The sequence below is a fragment of the Bos javanicus genome, chromosome 4, assembly GCF_032452875.1.
Source record: "Bos javanicus breed banteng chromosome 4, ARS-OSU_banteng_1.0, whole genome shotgun sequence".
Taxonomy (NCBI): Eukaryota; Metazoa; Chordata; class Mammalia; order Artiodactyla; family Bovidae; genus Bos; species Bos javanicus.
In genome coordinates, this window is record NC_083871.1 from 8,198,878 (window position 1) to 8,218,685 (window position 19,808).

The 19,808-nt window shown below is 43.8% G+C and overlaps 1 protein-coding gene and 1 long non-coding RNA gene across 2 annotated transcripts in view; one reads left to right on the plus strand and one right to left on the minus strand.

Moving 5' to 3' along the window:
- ABCA13 (ATP binding cassette subfamily A member 13) overlaps positions 1–9,950 on the minus strand; it is a 351,070-nt gene extending 341,120 nt beyond the window's left edge. Inside the window, exons 1-6 of the mRNA XM_061415367.1 lie at positions 9,914–9,950; positions 9,600–9,628; positions 7,695–7,858; positions 5,234–5,364; positions 2,966–3,099; positions 1,601–1,834 (exon numbers count right to left, since the gene is read on the minus strand). Coding sequence (XP_061271351.1) covers positions 1,601–1,834; positions 2,966–3,099; positions 5,234–5,364; positions 7,695–7,858; positions 9,600–9,628; positions 9,914–9,950 — 729 coding nt within the window. The remainder of the gene's footprint in view (positions 1–1,600; positions 1,835–2,965; positions 3,100–5,233; positions 5,365–7,694; positions 7,859–9,599; positions 9,629–9,913) is intronic.
- A 161-nt stretch (positions 9,951–10,111) lies between these two features.
- Positions 10,112–19,434, plus strand: LOC133245797 (uncharacterized). The gene is made up of 2 exons (XR_009735771.1): positions 10,112–12,750; positions 14,909–19,434. It is a non-coding gene; the product is annotated as an uncharacterized LOC133245797 (long non-coding RNA).
- Positions 19,435–19,808: the final 374 nt, after the last annotated feature.

Below are 19,808 nucleotides of genomic sequence, written 5' to 3' on the forward strand. Positions count from 1 at the left end.
CCATTTTCAAAAGAAAAGGTAATATAACAGTGCTTAGTCACTCAGTCATGTCTGACTCTCCATGACCCCATGGACTGTAGCCCACCAGGCTCCTCTGTCCGTGGGATTCTCCAGGAAAGAATACTGGAGTGGGTTTCCATTTCCTCCTCCAGGGGACCTTCCCAGCCTGGAGAGTCTCCTGTGTCTTCTGCACTGCAGGCAGATTCTTTACCTGCTGAGCCATCAGGAAGTCCGAAGGTAATAATGTACACTTCTAAATAAGTGAAATAAATCTTAAAAACTAAGCTGATGTGGAATGGTATAAATATATTCATATGTCTGAAAATTATATAGCTAATACACAGTTACTGAATATCATTTAATGTCATGAACTTGGGGGCTCTAAAGGCGGTTCATATTGTGGGTTATCAACATTACACTAAAACAGGGCATTCCTGCCCAGACTGAAAGGATGGGGATGTATAGAGAACAGGGCTGTGCGGTGACTATCTTCCGTTTCTCCACGAGCTCGCCACCCAGACAAGGCTTCCACTGACCGTGACAATGCTGGTCAGGTCACTGCTGTCCCTTTCAACTTTCTGATGATTGCATACAGGATAGATAAACAACAGGGCCCTACTGTATAGCACAGGGAACTATATTCAATAATGGAAGACAGTATGAAAAAGAATGTGTGTGTATATATAGTTGAACAGCAGAAATTTACTTTGCTAAACAGCAGAAATTAACATAATATTGTGAATCAACTATAGTTCAATAAAATAAAGAGGGATCCCTGGTGCTGTCTGTGTGCATATGAAGCTGCAGAAGGAGGCCAGGCTGTGGGGCTCCTCAGGCCTCCCCCACAGAAAGATGTGGAAGGGGGCAGGCAGTGATGAATGGACTGACTCTTGTAAAGCTCCAGTAAGCCAGGTGCACCCTTGCTGGGCTTTGCTGGATGGCCTGAGCTGTAGGCAGCACTGCTGTGCTGGACACTTAAAAATCAGGTGAAAGAGTAAATCTCATGTTCAGTGTTCTCCACACAATAAAATAAAATAATAAGTATAAATAAGATCACCAACAAGGACCTACGGTATAGCAGAGGGAGCTATATGCAATATTTTATGAGAATCTCTAAGGGAAAAGAATCTGAAATTAAAAAAAAAATATATATATATATATATATATATATAACTGCACACCTGAAACTAATACAACATTGTAAATCAACTATGCTTCAATTTAAAAAAAGTATTAAAAAGAATTCAGGACTTCCCTGGTGGTCCAGTGGTTGGGAATCCGCCTGCCAGTGCAGGACACCAGTTCAACCCCTGGTCAGGGATCACGTGGGTAAGATCCCACATGTTGCGGGGCAGCTAAGCCCACCCACCACAACTACTGAACCGTGTGCCCTAGAGCCCATGCATCACAAGAGAACCCACTGCAGTGAGAAGCCTGCACACTGCAACTGGAGAGTAGCCTCCACCTGCCGCAGAGAAAGTTCTTAGAGCAGCAGCAAAATGCCAGCACAGCCAAAAGTAAATAAATGGGGGGGGGGGCAGGAGAAGAAACCAAACCCAGAAAAAAATCCAAAGGATTAGATAAATAAATTAAACCCAGCAGTGAAACACTCAGGAGGAAAGTGCTTCGGTGTGGGCATGCCAGGACAGGTGTCTACTGTGGACCTCACCTGTCTGTAGAGGTGCAGCCGGCTGACCGCCTGGACCAGGTAGTCTTTGGCCGCTGACCACCGAGGGTCACAGTCTGCAGGGCGACCCTCTCCGTCATCTTCATCCTCGGAGGAGCCAGACAAGGCTGAGCACAGCATCTGCTCCAGGGAACCGTCTGTGGGGATCTGCCAATGATACAGCAACTATTTAGAAATCAGCGTGTTTTTCCTGGGATGTTTATCTCCTAATAATACCACAATCTTGCCGAAGAAAAAGCTCCGACATTTGTTTGACTGAAGACATAACAAGTTGACAGAGCGCTATCATCCACATGCATTTACCTGGAGGGGAGGCCTTCAGAGCGCAGCAGTAAGCTGATGACCCTTTTCAGGAGAATCTCAGTTTCTCCAGGACACAGGATGATTTCAGAAACTGTTCATCTCCACTCCCTTGGGCCAAAGGCACCCACATGCTGGCCCAGTTTAACTGATACCTTGGACTCACAAATTTGCTTTGCCAAAATCATTTTCTAAGTATCAGAGCCGGATGAAGTTGGATCAGAGTTCTGAGTCAGAAATCACTTAATATTTTGAAACCAAACCCCCTTTATTTCTGTGAATGACCTTCACATGAAGTTTCTCTAATACAATGCTATTAAACATGTATGTTCTTGTTGGAGTGAACTGTGTTCCTCTATTACATAGTTTTATAACAATCATGGTGTCATCCTATCTGGAGGTGGGGAAGGGGTCTGGGAGAGCAGGCACAGGAAGGAGACAGGGCTACAGTATTTGGCTCCTGCCCTGCGAGAAGCAGAAGCACCCACAGATGTGCCAAGAGAGTAAAGGGTCAGTAGGTAAGGGCCTCCCAGACCAGCAGGAGCAGCTGCTAGTGGGGCCTGGAGGGGTCAGTGGGTCAGAGCCCCTGATTTTACAGTTTGGAAAGTGAGGCTCTGATCTGGTGAAGCCAGCTGGTTCCCCAGACCCCAGGCATCGCTCTGCCTGGAAAGCAGTCCTTTCATGCCCTCTGCCCCATCTGGACCCCACTGGCCTTCACAACCTCCCACCCTCAGGGGCCTGGCTTGTCCCCCTGCTGCCTAGAGGTGTTCTATTACATCCAAACTGTGTTTGAGGCAGGATCACGTGTCAAGGAAAGAGGGAAGGAGCAGTTCTAGAACAGTCAGACACAGCAGCATCCCACCGGGTCCAAGGAGCCAGATTTCAGTAAGGGAACTCCCGCCCCGAGGTCCCAGGAGAAGGTTCTAGAGTTGCCCTCGGGGAGAAACCCAAAGCGTGAGAGCAGCCGAGCGTGCGTACCTCGTCTAGGTCAGCAGAGTAATTCAGGACTCGTTCTGCATGAAGGTCATCAAAGCCAAATTGGGATTTCAGGTCAGCCTGAACCTTCTGTGGGTCCCACATCAGTTCCTTCACGGACAGGCTGTAACCTGACTCTGCAAGACAACAAGTGCTTTATACTGTCGGCTGCGGCAGCACTGTGACAGGTCGAAAGTCATTTAGAAAATGATGTCTTTTCCACTTCGAACAGAAAGGCAAATGCAGTGCAAAGGCCAACTGGACCATTCACAGGAAGAGCAAACAGAAGCTAATCCAGAGCTACAGAGATTGCGGTGATACATCACTTGCTTCCTTGCATGCTCAGCCCTATCCAATTCTTTGAGATCCTATAGACTATAGTCAGCCAGGCTCCTCTGTCCGTGGAATTTTCCAGGCAAGCACACTGGAGTGGGTTGCCATTTCCTCCTCCAGAAGATGGTCCCGACCCAGGGATCTAACCCTCATCTCCTGCATCTCCTGCATTAGCAGGTGGATTCTTTACTACTGAGCCACCTCCTGGCGCATAAATGACCACAAATTTCTAGAGGGTAATTTGATAATGGGCTTCCCTGGTGGCTCAGACAGTAAAGAATCTGCCTGCAATGCAGGAGACTTGAGTTCAATCCCTGGGTCGGGAAGATTCCCTGGAAAAGGGAATGACAAGAAGTTTATGAAATTCACATATTGAACCCAATAATTTTGTTTTAAAAAATCTATCTGAAGAAACCTAATAAATGCCTGAAGGAAAAGTCACGAACCATGATATTACTGCACTGATTTTACACTGTTTAAATATTGAAAACCAATTCAGTGTCTGGCACTGGAGGAAGGAAGGAAATATGATTTATTTATAGCACAAAATACTGTGGAGTCTTTAAAATTATATTTATAAAAATTATTTAAAACCAAAGAAAAAGTTTCCCCGCAACAGAGCTAATCAAGATATAAAACCCATAAGGTACCCAAGTAACCCAGCAACGCCATACAGAAGTGGCAACCCCTGCCCCAAAATCTACACCTGAGACCTCCAAGGTCGGGTGACCTCCGGGGAGTATGGCAACTTCAAACCTAAAAGCACACAAATTCCAAGATGAAGCTGCATCTGGAAACCCACTCTAGGTCATTTCAGATCATGATTCAACAAGCATCAGCTGAGTGCTACAGTTACACAAGCCTCCACCTCAAGCCCTCCTACGAGACTTCACCTGCCCTGAAATTACTGCTGTGAAGATGCCAGGAAGTCAGGGTCACAGGGAACTCTGGGTAGGTTCTGAAGTGGAGGGGAGGGGGCGGCTACCCAGGAATCTGGCTTGGGGAAAAAACAGGTTCTGAGATTAAAACGAGTACTTCCTGTGTGTGCAGAGGTGCCAGGAAGGAGATATTGGTCATAGTATAGACTTTCAGTTAAAGGTAAGTTCTGGAGATTTCCCGCATGACGCTGGGATTACAGTCAACAATGCCGTATTATATACTTATCACTCAGACATTATTATCACCCAAAAAAGGCAACAGTGTGAAGTGCTGAATGTTTTAAATAACTTGTTTTTGGTGATCATGTTACCATGTATACATATAGCAAATCATTACCTTGTACACTTTGAATATATACAATTTTGTCAGTAAAATAAAAGAAAATGAAAATTTAAGGAAACAAGAAAGGATACCTGGGTCAAGCTAAGTCATTTCACCTTTTCCTGTGGAAAGACTATTCGGTTGGGGGTGAGGGGATGGTTCTAAATCCATATCACCTTTCTGCTCTTATTGTTTTTCAAATACTTCAAATATTTTTCAAATAATAGGAGTTCAGGAGGGAAGAAAGGCTGAAATCAAAGAACTAATGGGACTTCCCTAGCAATCCAATGGATTGGGCTCTGTACGTCCTTTAGGAGTCCAGGTTTCCATCCCTGCTCAGGGAACAAAGATCCCACAAGTCGAGTGGTACAACCAAAAAAAAAGAACCAATGACAGGTCTATTGTTAGAGGGCACAAGTTCAAGAGTTTTAAAATCAGTTATTTTTTTAATTAAAAATAACATATTTATTAGAAATGACTGCAGAATTTTGGTAGAAAATCAAGCTGTTTTGAGTTTCAAATTTTCAGTCTACCTCTATCAGAAACAACCGATTCTTTCTTGCATTTGATATTTTATTTAAATCATTTCTTTGAGCAGCATGTGAGCTCTGTGGTGGCTGCTGATAAATTTAACCAGTACAACAGTGAAATGTCACAATAGTGGTAAGATGCCCACACCTGTGGCCATGGCTCCACTCTCCTGCAGGGATGCCAGCGTTGAAACAGCCGCCTTTAGCACCATTTCAGAGACCCTGAAAAAGGTGTGGTTGAGAGGCAGCCAATCTAAATCTTCTAGAGCTGATAAGGACCTGGAAATGAAGCAGAACCAGAACACCATTAGCAAAACAGGTGGCATCCCCCTGGCCCGCCCCGCCCCACCCCAGCAGGATGTGGCTGGAACTCACAGGGCTGGAGTGTGACCCCGACTCCCTGGACCAAAAGTTAACAAAAGTTAAGCGCGTTCTTTGGTCCACTCGGGAAGCCGACAGGTGCCAAGTGCTGTGACCTCAGAAAAGTGCTCATCAGCCCTCCTGTGTCAAGTTTGGACACTCAGTCTAATATCCGGGGACCCCCTGCCTACTGGAGAACCCTGTGGGAAGCCTTGTTCAACTTCATAATGTTCTGATTCTGAGTTATGCACCAGAATGAAGGGGTAGGAGTCCCTGGTCCCCCCGCCCTCCACTCCCCAGCTCTGCCTGTACCTCAGCTCTGTTTGAATCTCAAAGGCCCCGTCTGCACCCCTGGACCTCCTGCCTGCACATCCAAGCACCATCCACACCCCTACCTTACACTCCTGCCCACAGCAGCCCCTGGACCACCCAGGGACCTGGGGGTGCACACTCCAGTGGGGAGAGCTGCCCTCCATGGTGGGTAGGGAAGGGGCCTATGGAGCTCTCAGAGTGGGCTCTGGCCCCTTGCACAGGGAGCTCCGGCTGCTGCAGAGGCCAGGGGCCCCCTTTGGAAAAAGGACTCCTCCCCCCTGGCTTGAGGACAACACTGACTGCTCTCACTGATGGCAGAGAAAACAAGTCATGGTTTAAAATCTGGAAAGAATATCAACTTTTACTAATAAAATACCCTATTGGTACAAAAGATTTACACAGAGTCCGATTTGGGGAGGGGAGGAAGACCACATTATTAAAATGTGGGAAGCCACCTGGGAAGGGGTCCTCTCAAAGGTCACCCTCTTATGGAAACCATGTGTCAGAAAGAGATAAGCAGCATTCAAAGATGCAGAACAGCCGGGTTTATTCAGCACTGTTGTGGGCCCAGCAGAGTCACCTCCAAAGGCTGAGTGCCCCGGCTTTGTTCCAGGTATCTTTTATACACAGTAAACTTTCTGCTCAAACTGCAGATCCCTCCCCTCCCCAGGTAGCCCTCATTTCCCTGGGTGTAACTAGGAAGCAAGAACACAGACGTGAAAGCGGTGATTGATGAGCAGCAGCTATTTAATATAAGGTAAGGGAAAGGAAAGCAAAAGGTTGTTACTTTAATTGGGGGCTTAAATCTCACTCCTATCTCAACCCAGGGTAACATGGGGTCAGGTCCATCACAGGAGACCAGCGTGCCGCTCCATGAACCACAACTGGTAAGACTGAGCATCATTTACTAAGAAACTAGTTTAAAGTGTTATTGTTGCAGGGACTGACTCCTTATAGGAACTGTTTCTTTGATGTGCTTTCTGTTGTTTTGTTATTATTATTAATAATAATTATTATTACTCTCATACAATGTCCTGCCTCAGAGAATCCTGCCCCTCTGCCTGACAAGTGCCTTTGTTCAGAACCCTGTCCACCTAGAGATGGCAGAAAGAAATAAATTAACACACCCCCCTGCCTGAGGCTTGCCATTCTAGGAGATACTTGCAAGATTAAATGGCCTCTTTACTTTGTGCTCCCACCATCCCCCATCTGTGATCCATGAAAGAACCCGGCATCCAGACCCCGACAAGACGGTAGTTGGCCATCTTCTCGGTAAGCCAGCCAGCCTTCCGAATAAAGTCGGATTCCTTGCCTCAACCCCTCATCTCTTGGATTCATTGGCCTGTCATGCAGTGAGCAGAGCAAGCTTAGCAAGCTTGGACTCAGTAACATTATGTTCATGTCACATCTCCAGTAACGAAAAGCTCAGAAACAACCAAAGACCAGTTCTAAATTATCAAGTAAACTGCGGTATACAGTACCTTATCAAAATGGAATGTTATTCATCTGAAGACTATCAGGACACAGGAAACATTAATGATGCAACATTATATTGTTTAAATCAGGGAGCACATGCTCTGAATAGCATCACTGCACTTATGTAAAATATTTATACAGGGAATGCGAGGCAGGCGTGGCGAGGCAAGAGCTCGGCCATCTCTGGGTGATATAATTCCAGGGATATAATGCCTGTTTTTCTTGTAGCAATCATTCAGAGATGTATTTTCTCAATAAAAAAGTGAGGAGGAAGAAACCAACACAACATTGCAAAGCAATTATCCTCCAATTAAAAATAAAATTAGGAAAAAGATGAAAATACAAAAAAGAAGACCCAGCGCAGCCAAAGCTAAACAAAGCAAAACAAACAACAACAAAAAAAAAGTGAGAAGGATGAACCAAATCCTCTGTAGCTGGTTGCATTTCTCATTTTAACTTACGTCAGAACCGCGTGGAGTAGGTGTCCGCCCGCGAGGACGACATCTGCAACGTGGAAGGTGTTTGTGTAGAGTCTTGGCAGTAAAAGCAGAAAGTCCCAGAGGTGAGGCTGCTGGTGGAGACTCTCTAGCTTCTCAATCACTTCCTCGGTCTTATTGAGATCCATCTGATGGAACAAAACGCCATGTGGGAGTCGGGGAGGCGCAGGGCCACAACAGCTGTAAGAACGCAGAGACCCTGGGGGCCAAAGTCGCACCTCCCGAGTCACTACTTTGAACAGACCCGATTTTAAATTTACTCCGTGAGGTTGGTTTTTTTAACTGTTGTGGAAGTTTGAACCAGGGAAGAGAGGTAGACGTCTGTTTTTGTAACAAGCTGAACCAATTTCTAAGATGTTGAGATAATTTTAGAAACAGATGATGAATTGTTCAAATCTGAACAAAACTGGAATAGCTACTGTTATCTGGGTTTTTTCTGTTCTTGCAGCTGAGCACAATCATGACTATATCAGTTATAGTGTCAATAACTGAATACTTCCATCCTCACAAAAATTCGTCCTCCCTCCGCACCCACCAACATGTGACCAAAACTACGTTCCACGCTGTCAAATGTCCCTTGGAAAGCAAAATGTCCCCCGGCGACGACTGGGGCCTTAACTGAAGGCTGTGTGTCTAATGCAAGTCAAAGGTTTGTGCCATACACATGAATCATTTTTTTTTTTTTTGGCTATGCTGTGGCTTGCGGTGTCTTAGCTCTCTGCCAGGGACGGAACCTGGGCACCCTCCAGTGGGAGAGCAGGGCCACTTGCCCTGCGTCACCCAACGCCATGTTCACCCTCTGGGTTTCTAAACTCACGACCTTCCTTCAGAAAAGTAAACTCGCCTTTTAATCCATCTCCTGCACGATTCTGGCTATCTCAAATACAGCTTCTATACAGTGTTAACTAACAATCAAATCACTAGAAAGATGCGTTTCAAGAATAAACTTAAAATCAGTGCTTTGAACTTAACCGTAGTGGAAGAAGAACGTCGCCTGTCATATCAGTAAACAGGGAATGCTGCAACCATCAAGCCAGCAGGTGCTGCATCCGAGACCACTCTCCCACCCCCCAACTCCACACCCCTCCCCTGCGCACCCTGAGGAGGTTCAGGATGGAGAAGAGCCAGACACTGCCCAGATAACTAAGATGCACATCCAAAGGATGATTTCAGTGAGCCCAGACTCTTGCATCTTCCCATGCATGGAGAGGCACTGAGCTCATTCACACAAGATCTGCTTTTTCCTTAATCAACAGGACTCATTCGATGTTCCGACTTCCCTGTCTGTGTTGCAAAAATTCCTACATGTCCAGGTTCCTCCCTTGCCTCTTCAGAGCAGTTCCTCAGAGAGAACTGAGACTGTAAGTGTACATGAAAGCATTAGTCGCTAAGTCTGACTCTTTTGAGATCCTATGGACTGTAGCCCACCAGGCTCCTCTGTCCATAGAATTCTCTAAGCAAGAATACAGAGTGGGTTGCCATTCCCTTCTCCAGGGAATCTTCTCAACCCAGGGATCGAACCTGGGTCTCTGGCACTACCGGCGGATTCTTTACCATCTGAGTCATCAGGGAAGCTGTCCCTGGCTTAAGTCCTCAGCAAGTCCACTGATTAAAACATAATTCTTAAAAAAAAAAAAAATAGTTCTTGGACTTTCCCAGCGGTACAGTGGTTAGAACTCTGTGCTTCTACTGCAGGAGGCATGAGTTCCATCCCTGATCAGGGAACTAAGATCCTTTGGGCCATACAATGCAGCAAAAAACTCAAAAATTAAAAATATTTTAAAAAACATAATTCTCAGCTTTTTTTTTTTCAGTCAATGCCATTATGTCTCTGAAGACTAAGTTTCAAACTTTTGTTAAAATACTTACTGTTAAAAAACTGGAACCATAAGGAGAATCTACAAAAAGAAGACGTCAGAGATATTAGTTCAGGCAGCAGCCAGACAGCACATGCCAAGCACCTATTCTAGCTCCAAAATCAAATGCCAATCACAGAGTCCTGCTCTGAGAGATGATTACAACAACCTGAGAAGTAAATCTGAAGAAAACAGTCACTCCTTTCAAAACACATTGTTGTTAAATAAATTCCAGGGAAGTGATTTAACTGGTAAACCAAATTTCAACCATTTGCCATTAATTATTTATTGGAATAACCAATAAATTAAATGGAATCACCAAATAACCATCTATTATTTTCTCAGTCTCCAATTCCACAGGCATTGTGAGCGTACAGAACAGGACAGAGAGAATAAAGGGAGAGTAAAGAAAAACAAGAGAAAGAAAAAAATGGAAGAGGGAGAGGAACATGAAAGTGTGACTTTCAGATTATATTTGGAATCTGGTTGTGACCAAATAAGAAATATGTTCTGGCCTCTGGCTCCTAGAACTCTCATTTCCCGAGTGGAGGGTGTGATGGGAGCATCTCTTTGTGTGTCAGTCCTTGTTCCTGACAGGAGAGCTTCAAAAAGCCCTGTGACCTCCAAGTGATGCCAGTGCCTCTGAACACTGAGGACATGCCTGGGCACTTGGGTGTGCAGATGGCTTCACTGGAAAAGCCGAGACACATTGCTGAGACAGGCTGGACTTGGGGCCTACTTGGGACAAACATCTCCTGCAGTTGGGCTAAAGTATGAACAGGATAAAAAAGGCCACAATCCAACTGTCCTGAACATGATCCCTGCAGACTGCACCTCCCAGGGGGTGGGCAGATCACCCAATATGACCCACTCACCCGCCCCACCCTCGTCCCACTTAAGGGAGCCGGTCACTTGATCTCGCTCTCTTCTGGGCAGCAGGGGCCTCAATAAAGCCTCACCTGAATTTCTCATCTGGTCTCTGATCAATTTCTACTGACTTTGAGGAGCCCAAGAACCCAAGTTGGTAACAGAGCTGGACTTTTCATTCCCCCCGCACCAGTGACCACCCCTGACCATCAGAGAGTGAGGGGCTGGAGATGCAGTGAATCACCAATCCTAATCAATGGAGCCTGCCGAAGGGAACCACCACAGAAAAAAAGCCCTAAACAATGGCTTCAGAGAGCCTGTGGTAAAAATTATATACCAAATATACTTACGGTAAAAATTTAAATGAATGTCTTTTGTTTTCATTAGCTAAATGAGCAACCCCAAGTACCAGGATGAAGTGAAGAGTCTGAGAGATTTACTTGCCTGGAGTCTTGGATCTTTCTGCCCAGAGTTTTTGTAAGTTTCTAGCCTTGTCCATCACTTCATAAACTTCCTGGGCAAGGTCCTGTATCTCTTTTAAGAAGGCCAGGTTGTCGACCTTCTGGTGAGGAGCAGCTGCAGCTGGGAACCTAGGAGAACTTTAAATAAATGAAGTAAATACCCAGGTAGAACTCATCTATAGGTGAGTCTCCTCAGCAGTTTAAGGTTCTTGGTACCAAAAGGCCCAATTGTCCTCACTTGAGCCTGTGCCCATTTATACCTCCTCCAATGCCCCAACAGCCCACTCTCCTGGAACTTCATCCATAATGGACTCAATCATTAAAAAAAAAAAAAAAAAAAACTTGTAGCAATAAATGCTGGAGAGGGTGTGGAGAAAAGGGAACCCTCTTACACTGTTGGTGGGAATGCAAACTAGTACAGCCACTATGGAGAACAGTGTGGAGATTCCTTAAAAAACTGGAAAGAGAACTGCCATACGACCCAGCAATCCCACTGCTGGGCATACACACTGAGGAAACCAGAACTGAAAGAGACACGTGTACCCCAATGTTCATCGCAGCACTGTTTATAATAGCCAGGACATGGAAGCAACCTAGATGTCCCTCAGCAGATGAATGGATAAGAAAGCTGTGGTACATATACACAATGGAGTATTACTCAGCCATTAAAAAGAATACATGTGAATCAGTTCTGATGAGGTAGATGAATCTGGAGCCAATTATACAGAGTGAAGTAAGCCAGAAAGAAAAACACCAATACAGTAAATTAATGCATATATGTGGAATTTAGAAAGATGGTAACGATAACCCTGTACGCAAGACAGCATAAGAGACACAGATGTATAAGAACAGTCTTTTGGACTCTTTGGGAGAGGGAGAGGGTGGGATGATTTGGGACAATGGCTTTGAAACATGGATATTATCATATGTGAAACAGATCGCCAGTCCAGGTTCAATGCATGAGACAGGGTGCTCGGGGCTGGTGCACTGGGATGACCCTGAAGGATGGGATGGGGAGGGAGGTAGGAGGGGGGTTCAGGATGGGGAACACGTGTACACCCATGTTGATTCATGTCAATGTATGGCAAAACCAATACAATATTGTAAAGTAATTAGCTTCCAATTAAAATAAATAAATTTATATTAAAAAATAAAAATACTGTCTTTAAAAAAATAAATAAAATAAAAATTTTAAAAAACTTGTCCAGGGACATGGTCCAGTGACTAAGAATCCTCCTGGAAATATAAGAGATGCAGGTTGGATCCCTGGGCGAGGAACTAAGAGCCCATATGCTGCAGGACAACTAAGCCCGTGCAGCTCAACTAGACAGTCCCTGTCCCACAATGAAGACCCCGTGTGCCGCAATTGAGACCAGACACAGCCACATCAATAGTTTTTTAAAACCTTGGCCAATTTAAAATGAGAAAGTTATTGGCACAACACTGTAAATCAACTATACTTCAGTTTAAAAAATAACAATAAAAGGGACTTCCCTGATGGTCCAGTGGTTAAGACTACGTGCTCCCACTGCAGAGGGCACAGGTTTGATCCCTGGTCAGGGAACTAAGATCCTGCATGTCTTGCAGCATGGCCAATAATAATAATAACAATAAATTTTTTAAAATGAAAAACAATACAGTTAGAAAGCTGTCCTCAGTCTGTTTATTATCTGTGAGGCTCAGTCGTTTTATATGTTTATTAGTCATTTCATTCCTCTCATTGATTACACCGCATGCCTCAAGCAACATGCCGGGGGTCAACACAGCGGTGAGTGAGGCCCTGCAGGTGGAAGAGGCAGGAGGAGCCCCACGGTAAACGCCAAGTCCAGCCAAGAGGTGGGTCAACCGTCCCGAGGCTCCGTTGAGCTGGGGATGAGCAGGAAGGTCTGGGCGGGCAGAGGGAGCCCAGCAGGGCAGCCCAGAGACAAGTCTGTGTGTCTCACCCCTGATTTTAGACCCACTTGGGCATTATGAAGATGGGGCGTCAGGCAGAGGGGCTCAGGGGGATGTCCAGGGAGCACTGGGGGGTGCCTCCCCAGGAGAGGTCAGCTGTGGGTAGAAGCAGAGGAGCCCCAGACAAAAAGGACACATGTCAGGCCAGGTCACAAGGATTAGCGATCAGGAGGGAAGAGGGCCGTCCCCACTGGGTGGTCAAGGCCACAGCCCCGTTTTCTGCTGGGATGTCCCCTGTCTTCTCATGTTTGAAACACAGCTTCCCTTTGTCATATTTATAAGAAATATCCTCTCCCGGTTTGTTTGTTTGTTTTTCCCTTTAATTTTATGTTGTTTGTTTAGTTGCTAAGTCGTGTCAGACTCTTCTGCGACTCCAAGGACTGTAGCCCGCCAGGCTCCTCTGTCCATGGGATTTCCCAGGCAAGAGTATTGGAGGGGGTTGCCATTTCCTTCTCCAATTTATTTCAGCCTTGAATAATTTTACCACTAGAAGATACTGAGGAATGTAAACTGTGCCAACAATAATGTCCATCAGAGCAATGATCTAAAAGGGTAAGATCTAGGCCCAATGTAAATGTCAAGTTCTAGGAGAAGCGTTAACATAACATCACATGCTTATGAAAAGATTTCCTTTCATCTTTAAAAATGGGGTTCCAGGAAGCAGACTTCCACAGAAATGGTCAGAACTGAGTGGGAGTCTGTGAAGTACAGACTTTGAGTCTGCCTCCCACCCTCGGCCAGGAGGCTGCCCAGGACTCTGCATTTTAACCCACCCTCCTAGTGGTTCTAATAGGGACGATCCTGGCTGACTTCATGATGTGGGAAAACACACAGGCCCCGGATGGTCCCCCATGCTAAAACCAAGACTTAACCCCCAACCTAACTGCAGGTCGGTTTCCCCAGGAAAATAACCCTGTGGGATGTAATTTCAGTGTGAAATTCTCTGATCAACACCAAGGAGGTGGTCCTTTCCATCCCCAGAGAAAGACGGTTTGCCACATGGACCCTCTCTTTCCACACAGGAAGGTTGCCTAAGCTTGAAATGCTCTTTTTTGCTTGTGAGGTTTTTAAAGGCAAGACAAGGGGCCCTCTCTACTGACCAGATGGGGTGCTGCTCGATTCATGAATCATTGGATACAGCCAATTCAACCTTTAAAATCTACTTGTGAATTTTTGTTTTTAGGAACACTCTGTAGTTCTAATTTAAAAAATGATAAAACTGCTGTTTTTTCTTAACTTTATATTAATACTTGTCATATGTGGAGGAAAAATTATTTTTCATGACTGAGAAAGAGAAAACATTCTCATGACCTTTAAAATCAGCACAATCTACCCTCTACTGCACTCCATGGGGTTGCAGAGTCTGACACCACTGAGCAACTGAACTGAACCCTATCTACATCCATTCTCAAATTCAGTGGGAACTTACCTTAGTCAGTAAGAAACTACTGATTTAAAATAAAACAAGGAATCATTTCACAAATTGCTGGAAGCTTGTTTAAGTAGGTGTCCAATTACTTTTAGCACATCAGAGGAAAAAATAAGTAAAATTGGGAGAAATTTTTCCTGATTAAAAAGTTATAGATCCAATTAGATTTTTTAACTCCCAAACCTTTTATTATATAAATTCTCAAACACTGTGACTGGAGGAACGGTTGTCAACAGGTAAATCTACCTGCTGCATCAGCCCCCCTGGGACATCAGCCTTTAATTGTCACCACCTACAAGGAAGCAGAGACTTCCCAAGTGACTTAGAGGTAAAGAACCCACGTGCCAGTGCAGGAGACACAAGAGACATGGGTTTAATCCCTCAGTCGGGAAGATCCCCTGGAGAAGGGAAGGACCACCCACACGAGTATTCTTGCCTGGAAAATACCATGGTCAGAGAGCCTGACAGGCTACAGTCCATGGGGTCACAAAGAGTCAGACATGACAGAAGCAACTTAGCACACACGGGGAAATCCCAGGGCTGAAACAGGCATTGTGTGGAGACCAATTTCCTCCTTCCCAAGTCCAACTCTTTCTTTGGTCTTTTCATCAGGTGACATTGGACCCTGCCAGGTATCGGAGGAGCCGTGAATGGAAGAGCGGACAAAGGAGATCTGATTCAGGAAGACAAGAAAAGGCCACCTTGCAGGTGGCCCTCAGACCAGTAGGAAACCACCCTCTCAAAGGGCCCCGAGCCAAACGCTACATCCAGCAACCCCCGTGGGATTTCAGTGAAGGACCTGAGGATGTCAGAGGTGGGAGGAATCACTCAGGCCCCTCCCTCAGTTTGCAGACAAGGAAACTGAAGCCCTCTGAGGGTCCCCAAAGCCAAAATGTTTCTCAAGCAATGTCTCCCTTAGAAAGTCATCATTCAAATAATGGGATCATAACCCTAATAGGTTATGATTTAAATAATAAAACCCTTTATTTGGGGGGCTCCAAAATCAGTGCAGATGGTGACTGCAGCCATGAAATTAAGATGCTTACTCCTTGGAAGAAAAGCTACAACCAACCTAGACAGCATATTAAAAAGCAGAGACATTACTTTGCCCACAAAGGTCTGTCTAGTCAATGCTATGGTTTTTCCAGTAGTCATGTATGGATGTGAGCTGGACTATAAAGAAAGCTGAGCACCAAAGAATTGATGCTTTTGAACTGTGGTATTGGAGAAGACTCTTGAAAGTCCCTTGGACTGAAAGGAGATCCAGTCCATCCTAAAGGAAATCAGTCCTGAATATTCACTGGAAGGACTGATGCTGAGGCTGAAACTCCAATCCTTTGGCCACCTGATGCAAGAACTGACTCATTGGAAAAGACCCTGATGCTGGGAAAGATTGAAGGCAGGAGGAGAGGGGGATGACAGAGGATGAGACGGTTGAAAGGCGTCACCAACTCAATGGACATGAGTTTGAGCAAGCTCCAGGAGTTGGTGATGGACAGGGAAGCCTTGCATGCTGCTGTCCATGGGGTCACAAAGAGTTGGACATGACTGAGCAACTGAACTGACCTGAACCCTAATAAGGTTGCTGGAGGGTCAGCAGAGGGAATCTATGTAAAATCTTAGCACAGAGTCCAGCTCCCAGCTCTCTTTAAAGGGCAGTAATAGGGACTTACCAGGTGGTCCAGTGGTTACTAATCCACCTGCCAGTGCAGGGGACACAGGTTCAGTCCCTGGTCCAGGAGGATCCCACATACCACAGAGCAACTAAACCCGTGTACCACAACTACTGAAGCCCACACCCTAGAGCCCACAACAAGAGAAGCCACTGCAATGAAACGCTCACACACTGCAATGAAGAGCAGCCTCCGTAATCAGAGAAAGCCTGTGTGCAGCAATGGAGACCCAGTGCAGCCAAAATAAATAAGTAATTTTTACAAACAAAGGACTGTGAAACAATTTTAAAATTAAAAATAAAGGGCAGAAATAATACAGCTGATGCTGGGACAGACACAGTTTCAGCCCAAGAGCTGCAGGAAAAAGCAAGCAAGATAAAAGGACTGTTGCTTCTATTACGTGTGTGTGTGTGTGCTAATGCTTCACTCTTTGTGACCCCATGGACTGTAGCCCACCAGGCTCCTCTGTCCACAGGACTCTCCAGGCAAGAATACTGGAGTGGATTGCTGTGCCCTTCTCCAGGGGATCTCCCCAACCCAGGGATCGCACTAGCCTCTCTTACATCTCCTTCCTACACTGGCAGACGGATTCTTAACCACTAGCACTGCCTGGGAAGCACTGTTTCTATTATAAATTCTGCTAATGTCTGTTACTGGGATCTTCCCCAGTGACTCAGTGGAAGAATCTGCCTGCAATGCAGGAGACACAGGAGATGTGGGTTCAATCCCTGGGTCAGGAGGATTCCCTGGAGCAGGAAATGGCAACCCAGTGCAGTTCTTGCCTGGAAAATTCCACGGATGGAGGAACATGATGGGGTATATCCAGCCCATATGGGTCACGCAGAGTCAGACACGACTGAGCACACATGTAAATTTTTCTCATTCATTTACTGCCAAGGCACAGTCTAACAGAATTAGGATTGTTTCTTAAGACAGCCAGATCCCAATGCAAAAAAGTAATTCTCTTAGGAACTGTCTTGTCTTGAATGCCCTTCAGCTGCCTTGTGGCCGCTAAGGCCAGCCAGACCCCTCCCTTCACTGCCCACCAGTAACCCAGGACAAGTGCTGACAAGCAGAGTCTCAAGGATGTAAAGGCTTTTGAAACCTGTAATCGATCTGGAGTTTAAAAGAGAGGGAAAGTTAGAGAAATTCCCAACTGAGGAAGGAAGAAATAAAGTAAAAAGTCTTTGGCACTTTCTTTAGATCTATTTTTTTTTAATCCATGTCCACCCTGGAATTATTTGCTTTTCCTGGAGAATACAGCTCTGAAGCTACATGTGACTTGAAGACGTTTTTCCTGTTAAAAAGATCACCTCCAAAGTTATTGCCTTCTTGTCCCTCCTGGGCCCAAACAAGCTTTGTGTCTTACCTACAGAATTAATATTCATGTTTTTAAAGGCTGACATAACTAGTTTCTCAACTGTTCCTTGAACCAACTTTGTCTTCCTACTGATCATGTAATTAATGAAGTAACACTCAGTGATATATCTGTTATACAAAAGACATTTTTAATTTTTTGAAAATTTACCTCTGACAGAATCTATACTCATTCCCCTACATTGGATGTGTAGAATCTTAACCACTGGACTGCTAAGGAAGTCCCCCCATTCCTATGTTGATATTGCCCAATAGTTACATAAGATCTCACTATTTGAGGAACAACTCCCTTTACGTCTATAATTATTTCAAAATGAAAGTTAAAGAAAAATAAAGTCAAATAATACATGATAAACTCAGGAAAGAATATTTACAACTCATACAACAGATGAAGGATTTAACTCCTTAATATGTAAAGAGTCTCTAGGAATCAGGAAGAAAAATAATAAATGAGAAGAATTGACAAAGGCCATGAAAATAAGTATAAATTGTACAAAGATATAAAAACAGGTTCAACATCCTCCATAATAGGGAAAACCCAATCAAACATGCACCAAGATATCATTTCTCATCAAGAAATTAATAAAGAATCAGGTTGGCAGAAATCTAAAATTTCAACCAGACCCTCTATTGGCCTTACTAAAGAAAGAGATAGCCTCATATTTCAAAAGGTAGAGTGCAGTATATTATAATCCCTATATAGGATCGTTTGCAAAAGGCCATTAAAATAAAAAATGCATTTTTCTCTTGACTTGAAATTCTGCTTCTAGTAATCACTCCTATAGATACATCTACATTAGTATGAAAATGCATAAGCCACTAGAAAAATATAACAAAAAGGTACAGTTCATAAGTCAATAATAGAGAAACATTAAAGGATACGAAATATTCAATTTTCATAAACAAAAGCAACAAAGAGAAAAATAGGAATACAGAAAGATGGCAAAAGAAGGAAACAAAAGTAAATCCAATATAATAAAAACAAGTGGTCTAAACACTAAAAGGCAAAGACTGTCAGACTGAATAATAAGAAAGAACCAACTCTACACCATTACATTTTAAAAATAAAATTTAAAGATGGCCAGAAAGTAAAAGAGGTGGAAAAATATATATCATGTAACACTAATCAAAAGAAAGCTATAGGGCTTATGTAAATACCAACAAAATAGACTTCAAAACAAGAAATACAACCAGAGATAAAGAGATTATATTAACATATCATATATTATGTATTATAGTATTTTAGATAATGGATATAGTATAATGCATATAACATATTGTGTGATATATTGCATGTACAATGTCTTGTATGCATGTCTAATAACTGAGATAACTGGATTAAGTTATACAATGATAAATGAATCAACACAGAAAAGATTGACTCTAACATGCATGCACTTACACCAGAGCTTCAAAGTAAATGAAGCAAAAATCAGTAGAACTGAAAAAACAGAAAAAGCCACAATTTCAAAGATTAGAAATCCTTTCTTGATTATAGAACAAACAAAAAATCAGTAAAGATATTGAAGATTTAATGCCACCCAACAGTACTTTGGCCACCTCATGCAAAGAGTTGACTCACTGGAAAAGACTCTGATGCTGGGAGGGATTGGGGGCAGGAGGAGAAGGGGACGACAGAGGATGAGATGGCTGGATGGCATCACCGACTCGATGAACATGAGTTTGAGTGAACTCTGGCAGTTGGTGATGGACAGGGAGGCCTGGTGTACTGCAATTCAAGGGGTCGCAAAGAGTCGGACATGACTGAGTGACTGAACTGAACTGAACTGACCTGAAGCCAAGAGTAGGGAAAATGAGGAGACAAGGAGGGGTGAGCTTTAATGGATACAGGTTTGTTTGTTTGTTTGTTTGTTTTGAGTGATTCAACATTTTCTATAGTTGATTGTGGTGATAGTTGCACAATTCTGTAAATACACTAAAAACTATTGAATTTTATGCTTTAAATGTGTCATTTTATGGTATATGAATTAAATCTCTATAAGGCTATTTTTTAATGTAATCCTCATCAAAATCCCAGCAGACTTTCATGTATAAATAAATAAGCTGGTTTTTAAATATATATGGAAATTCACAGATGTGCTAAAATAATTTTGAAAAAAAAGTTGAAGGACACATATAGTACCTGATTTCAAGACATTTTCTCTAAAGCTATAGAGTATTGGCCTAAGGATAGTTGTAAAGACCATTGAAATAAAAGAGAACAAAAGCAGATCTACATGATATTATTAGATCAACTGGTTTTCAACAAAGGTGCCAACTATATTTAATGGGCATATGTTAGTATTTTCAACAAATGGTATTAGAAATACTAGACAACCAGATGTAAGATAAACCTCAACACTTACATCATATACAAAAGCTAACTCAAAAATGCGTCATACACCCAAACAAAAGTTAAAACTATTAAACTTTTAACAGAAACTGCAGTAGGTAATTGTAAT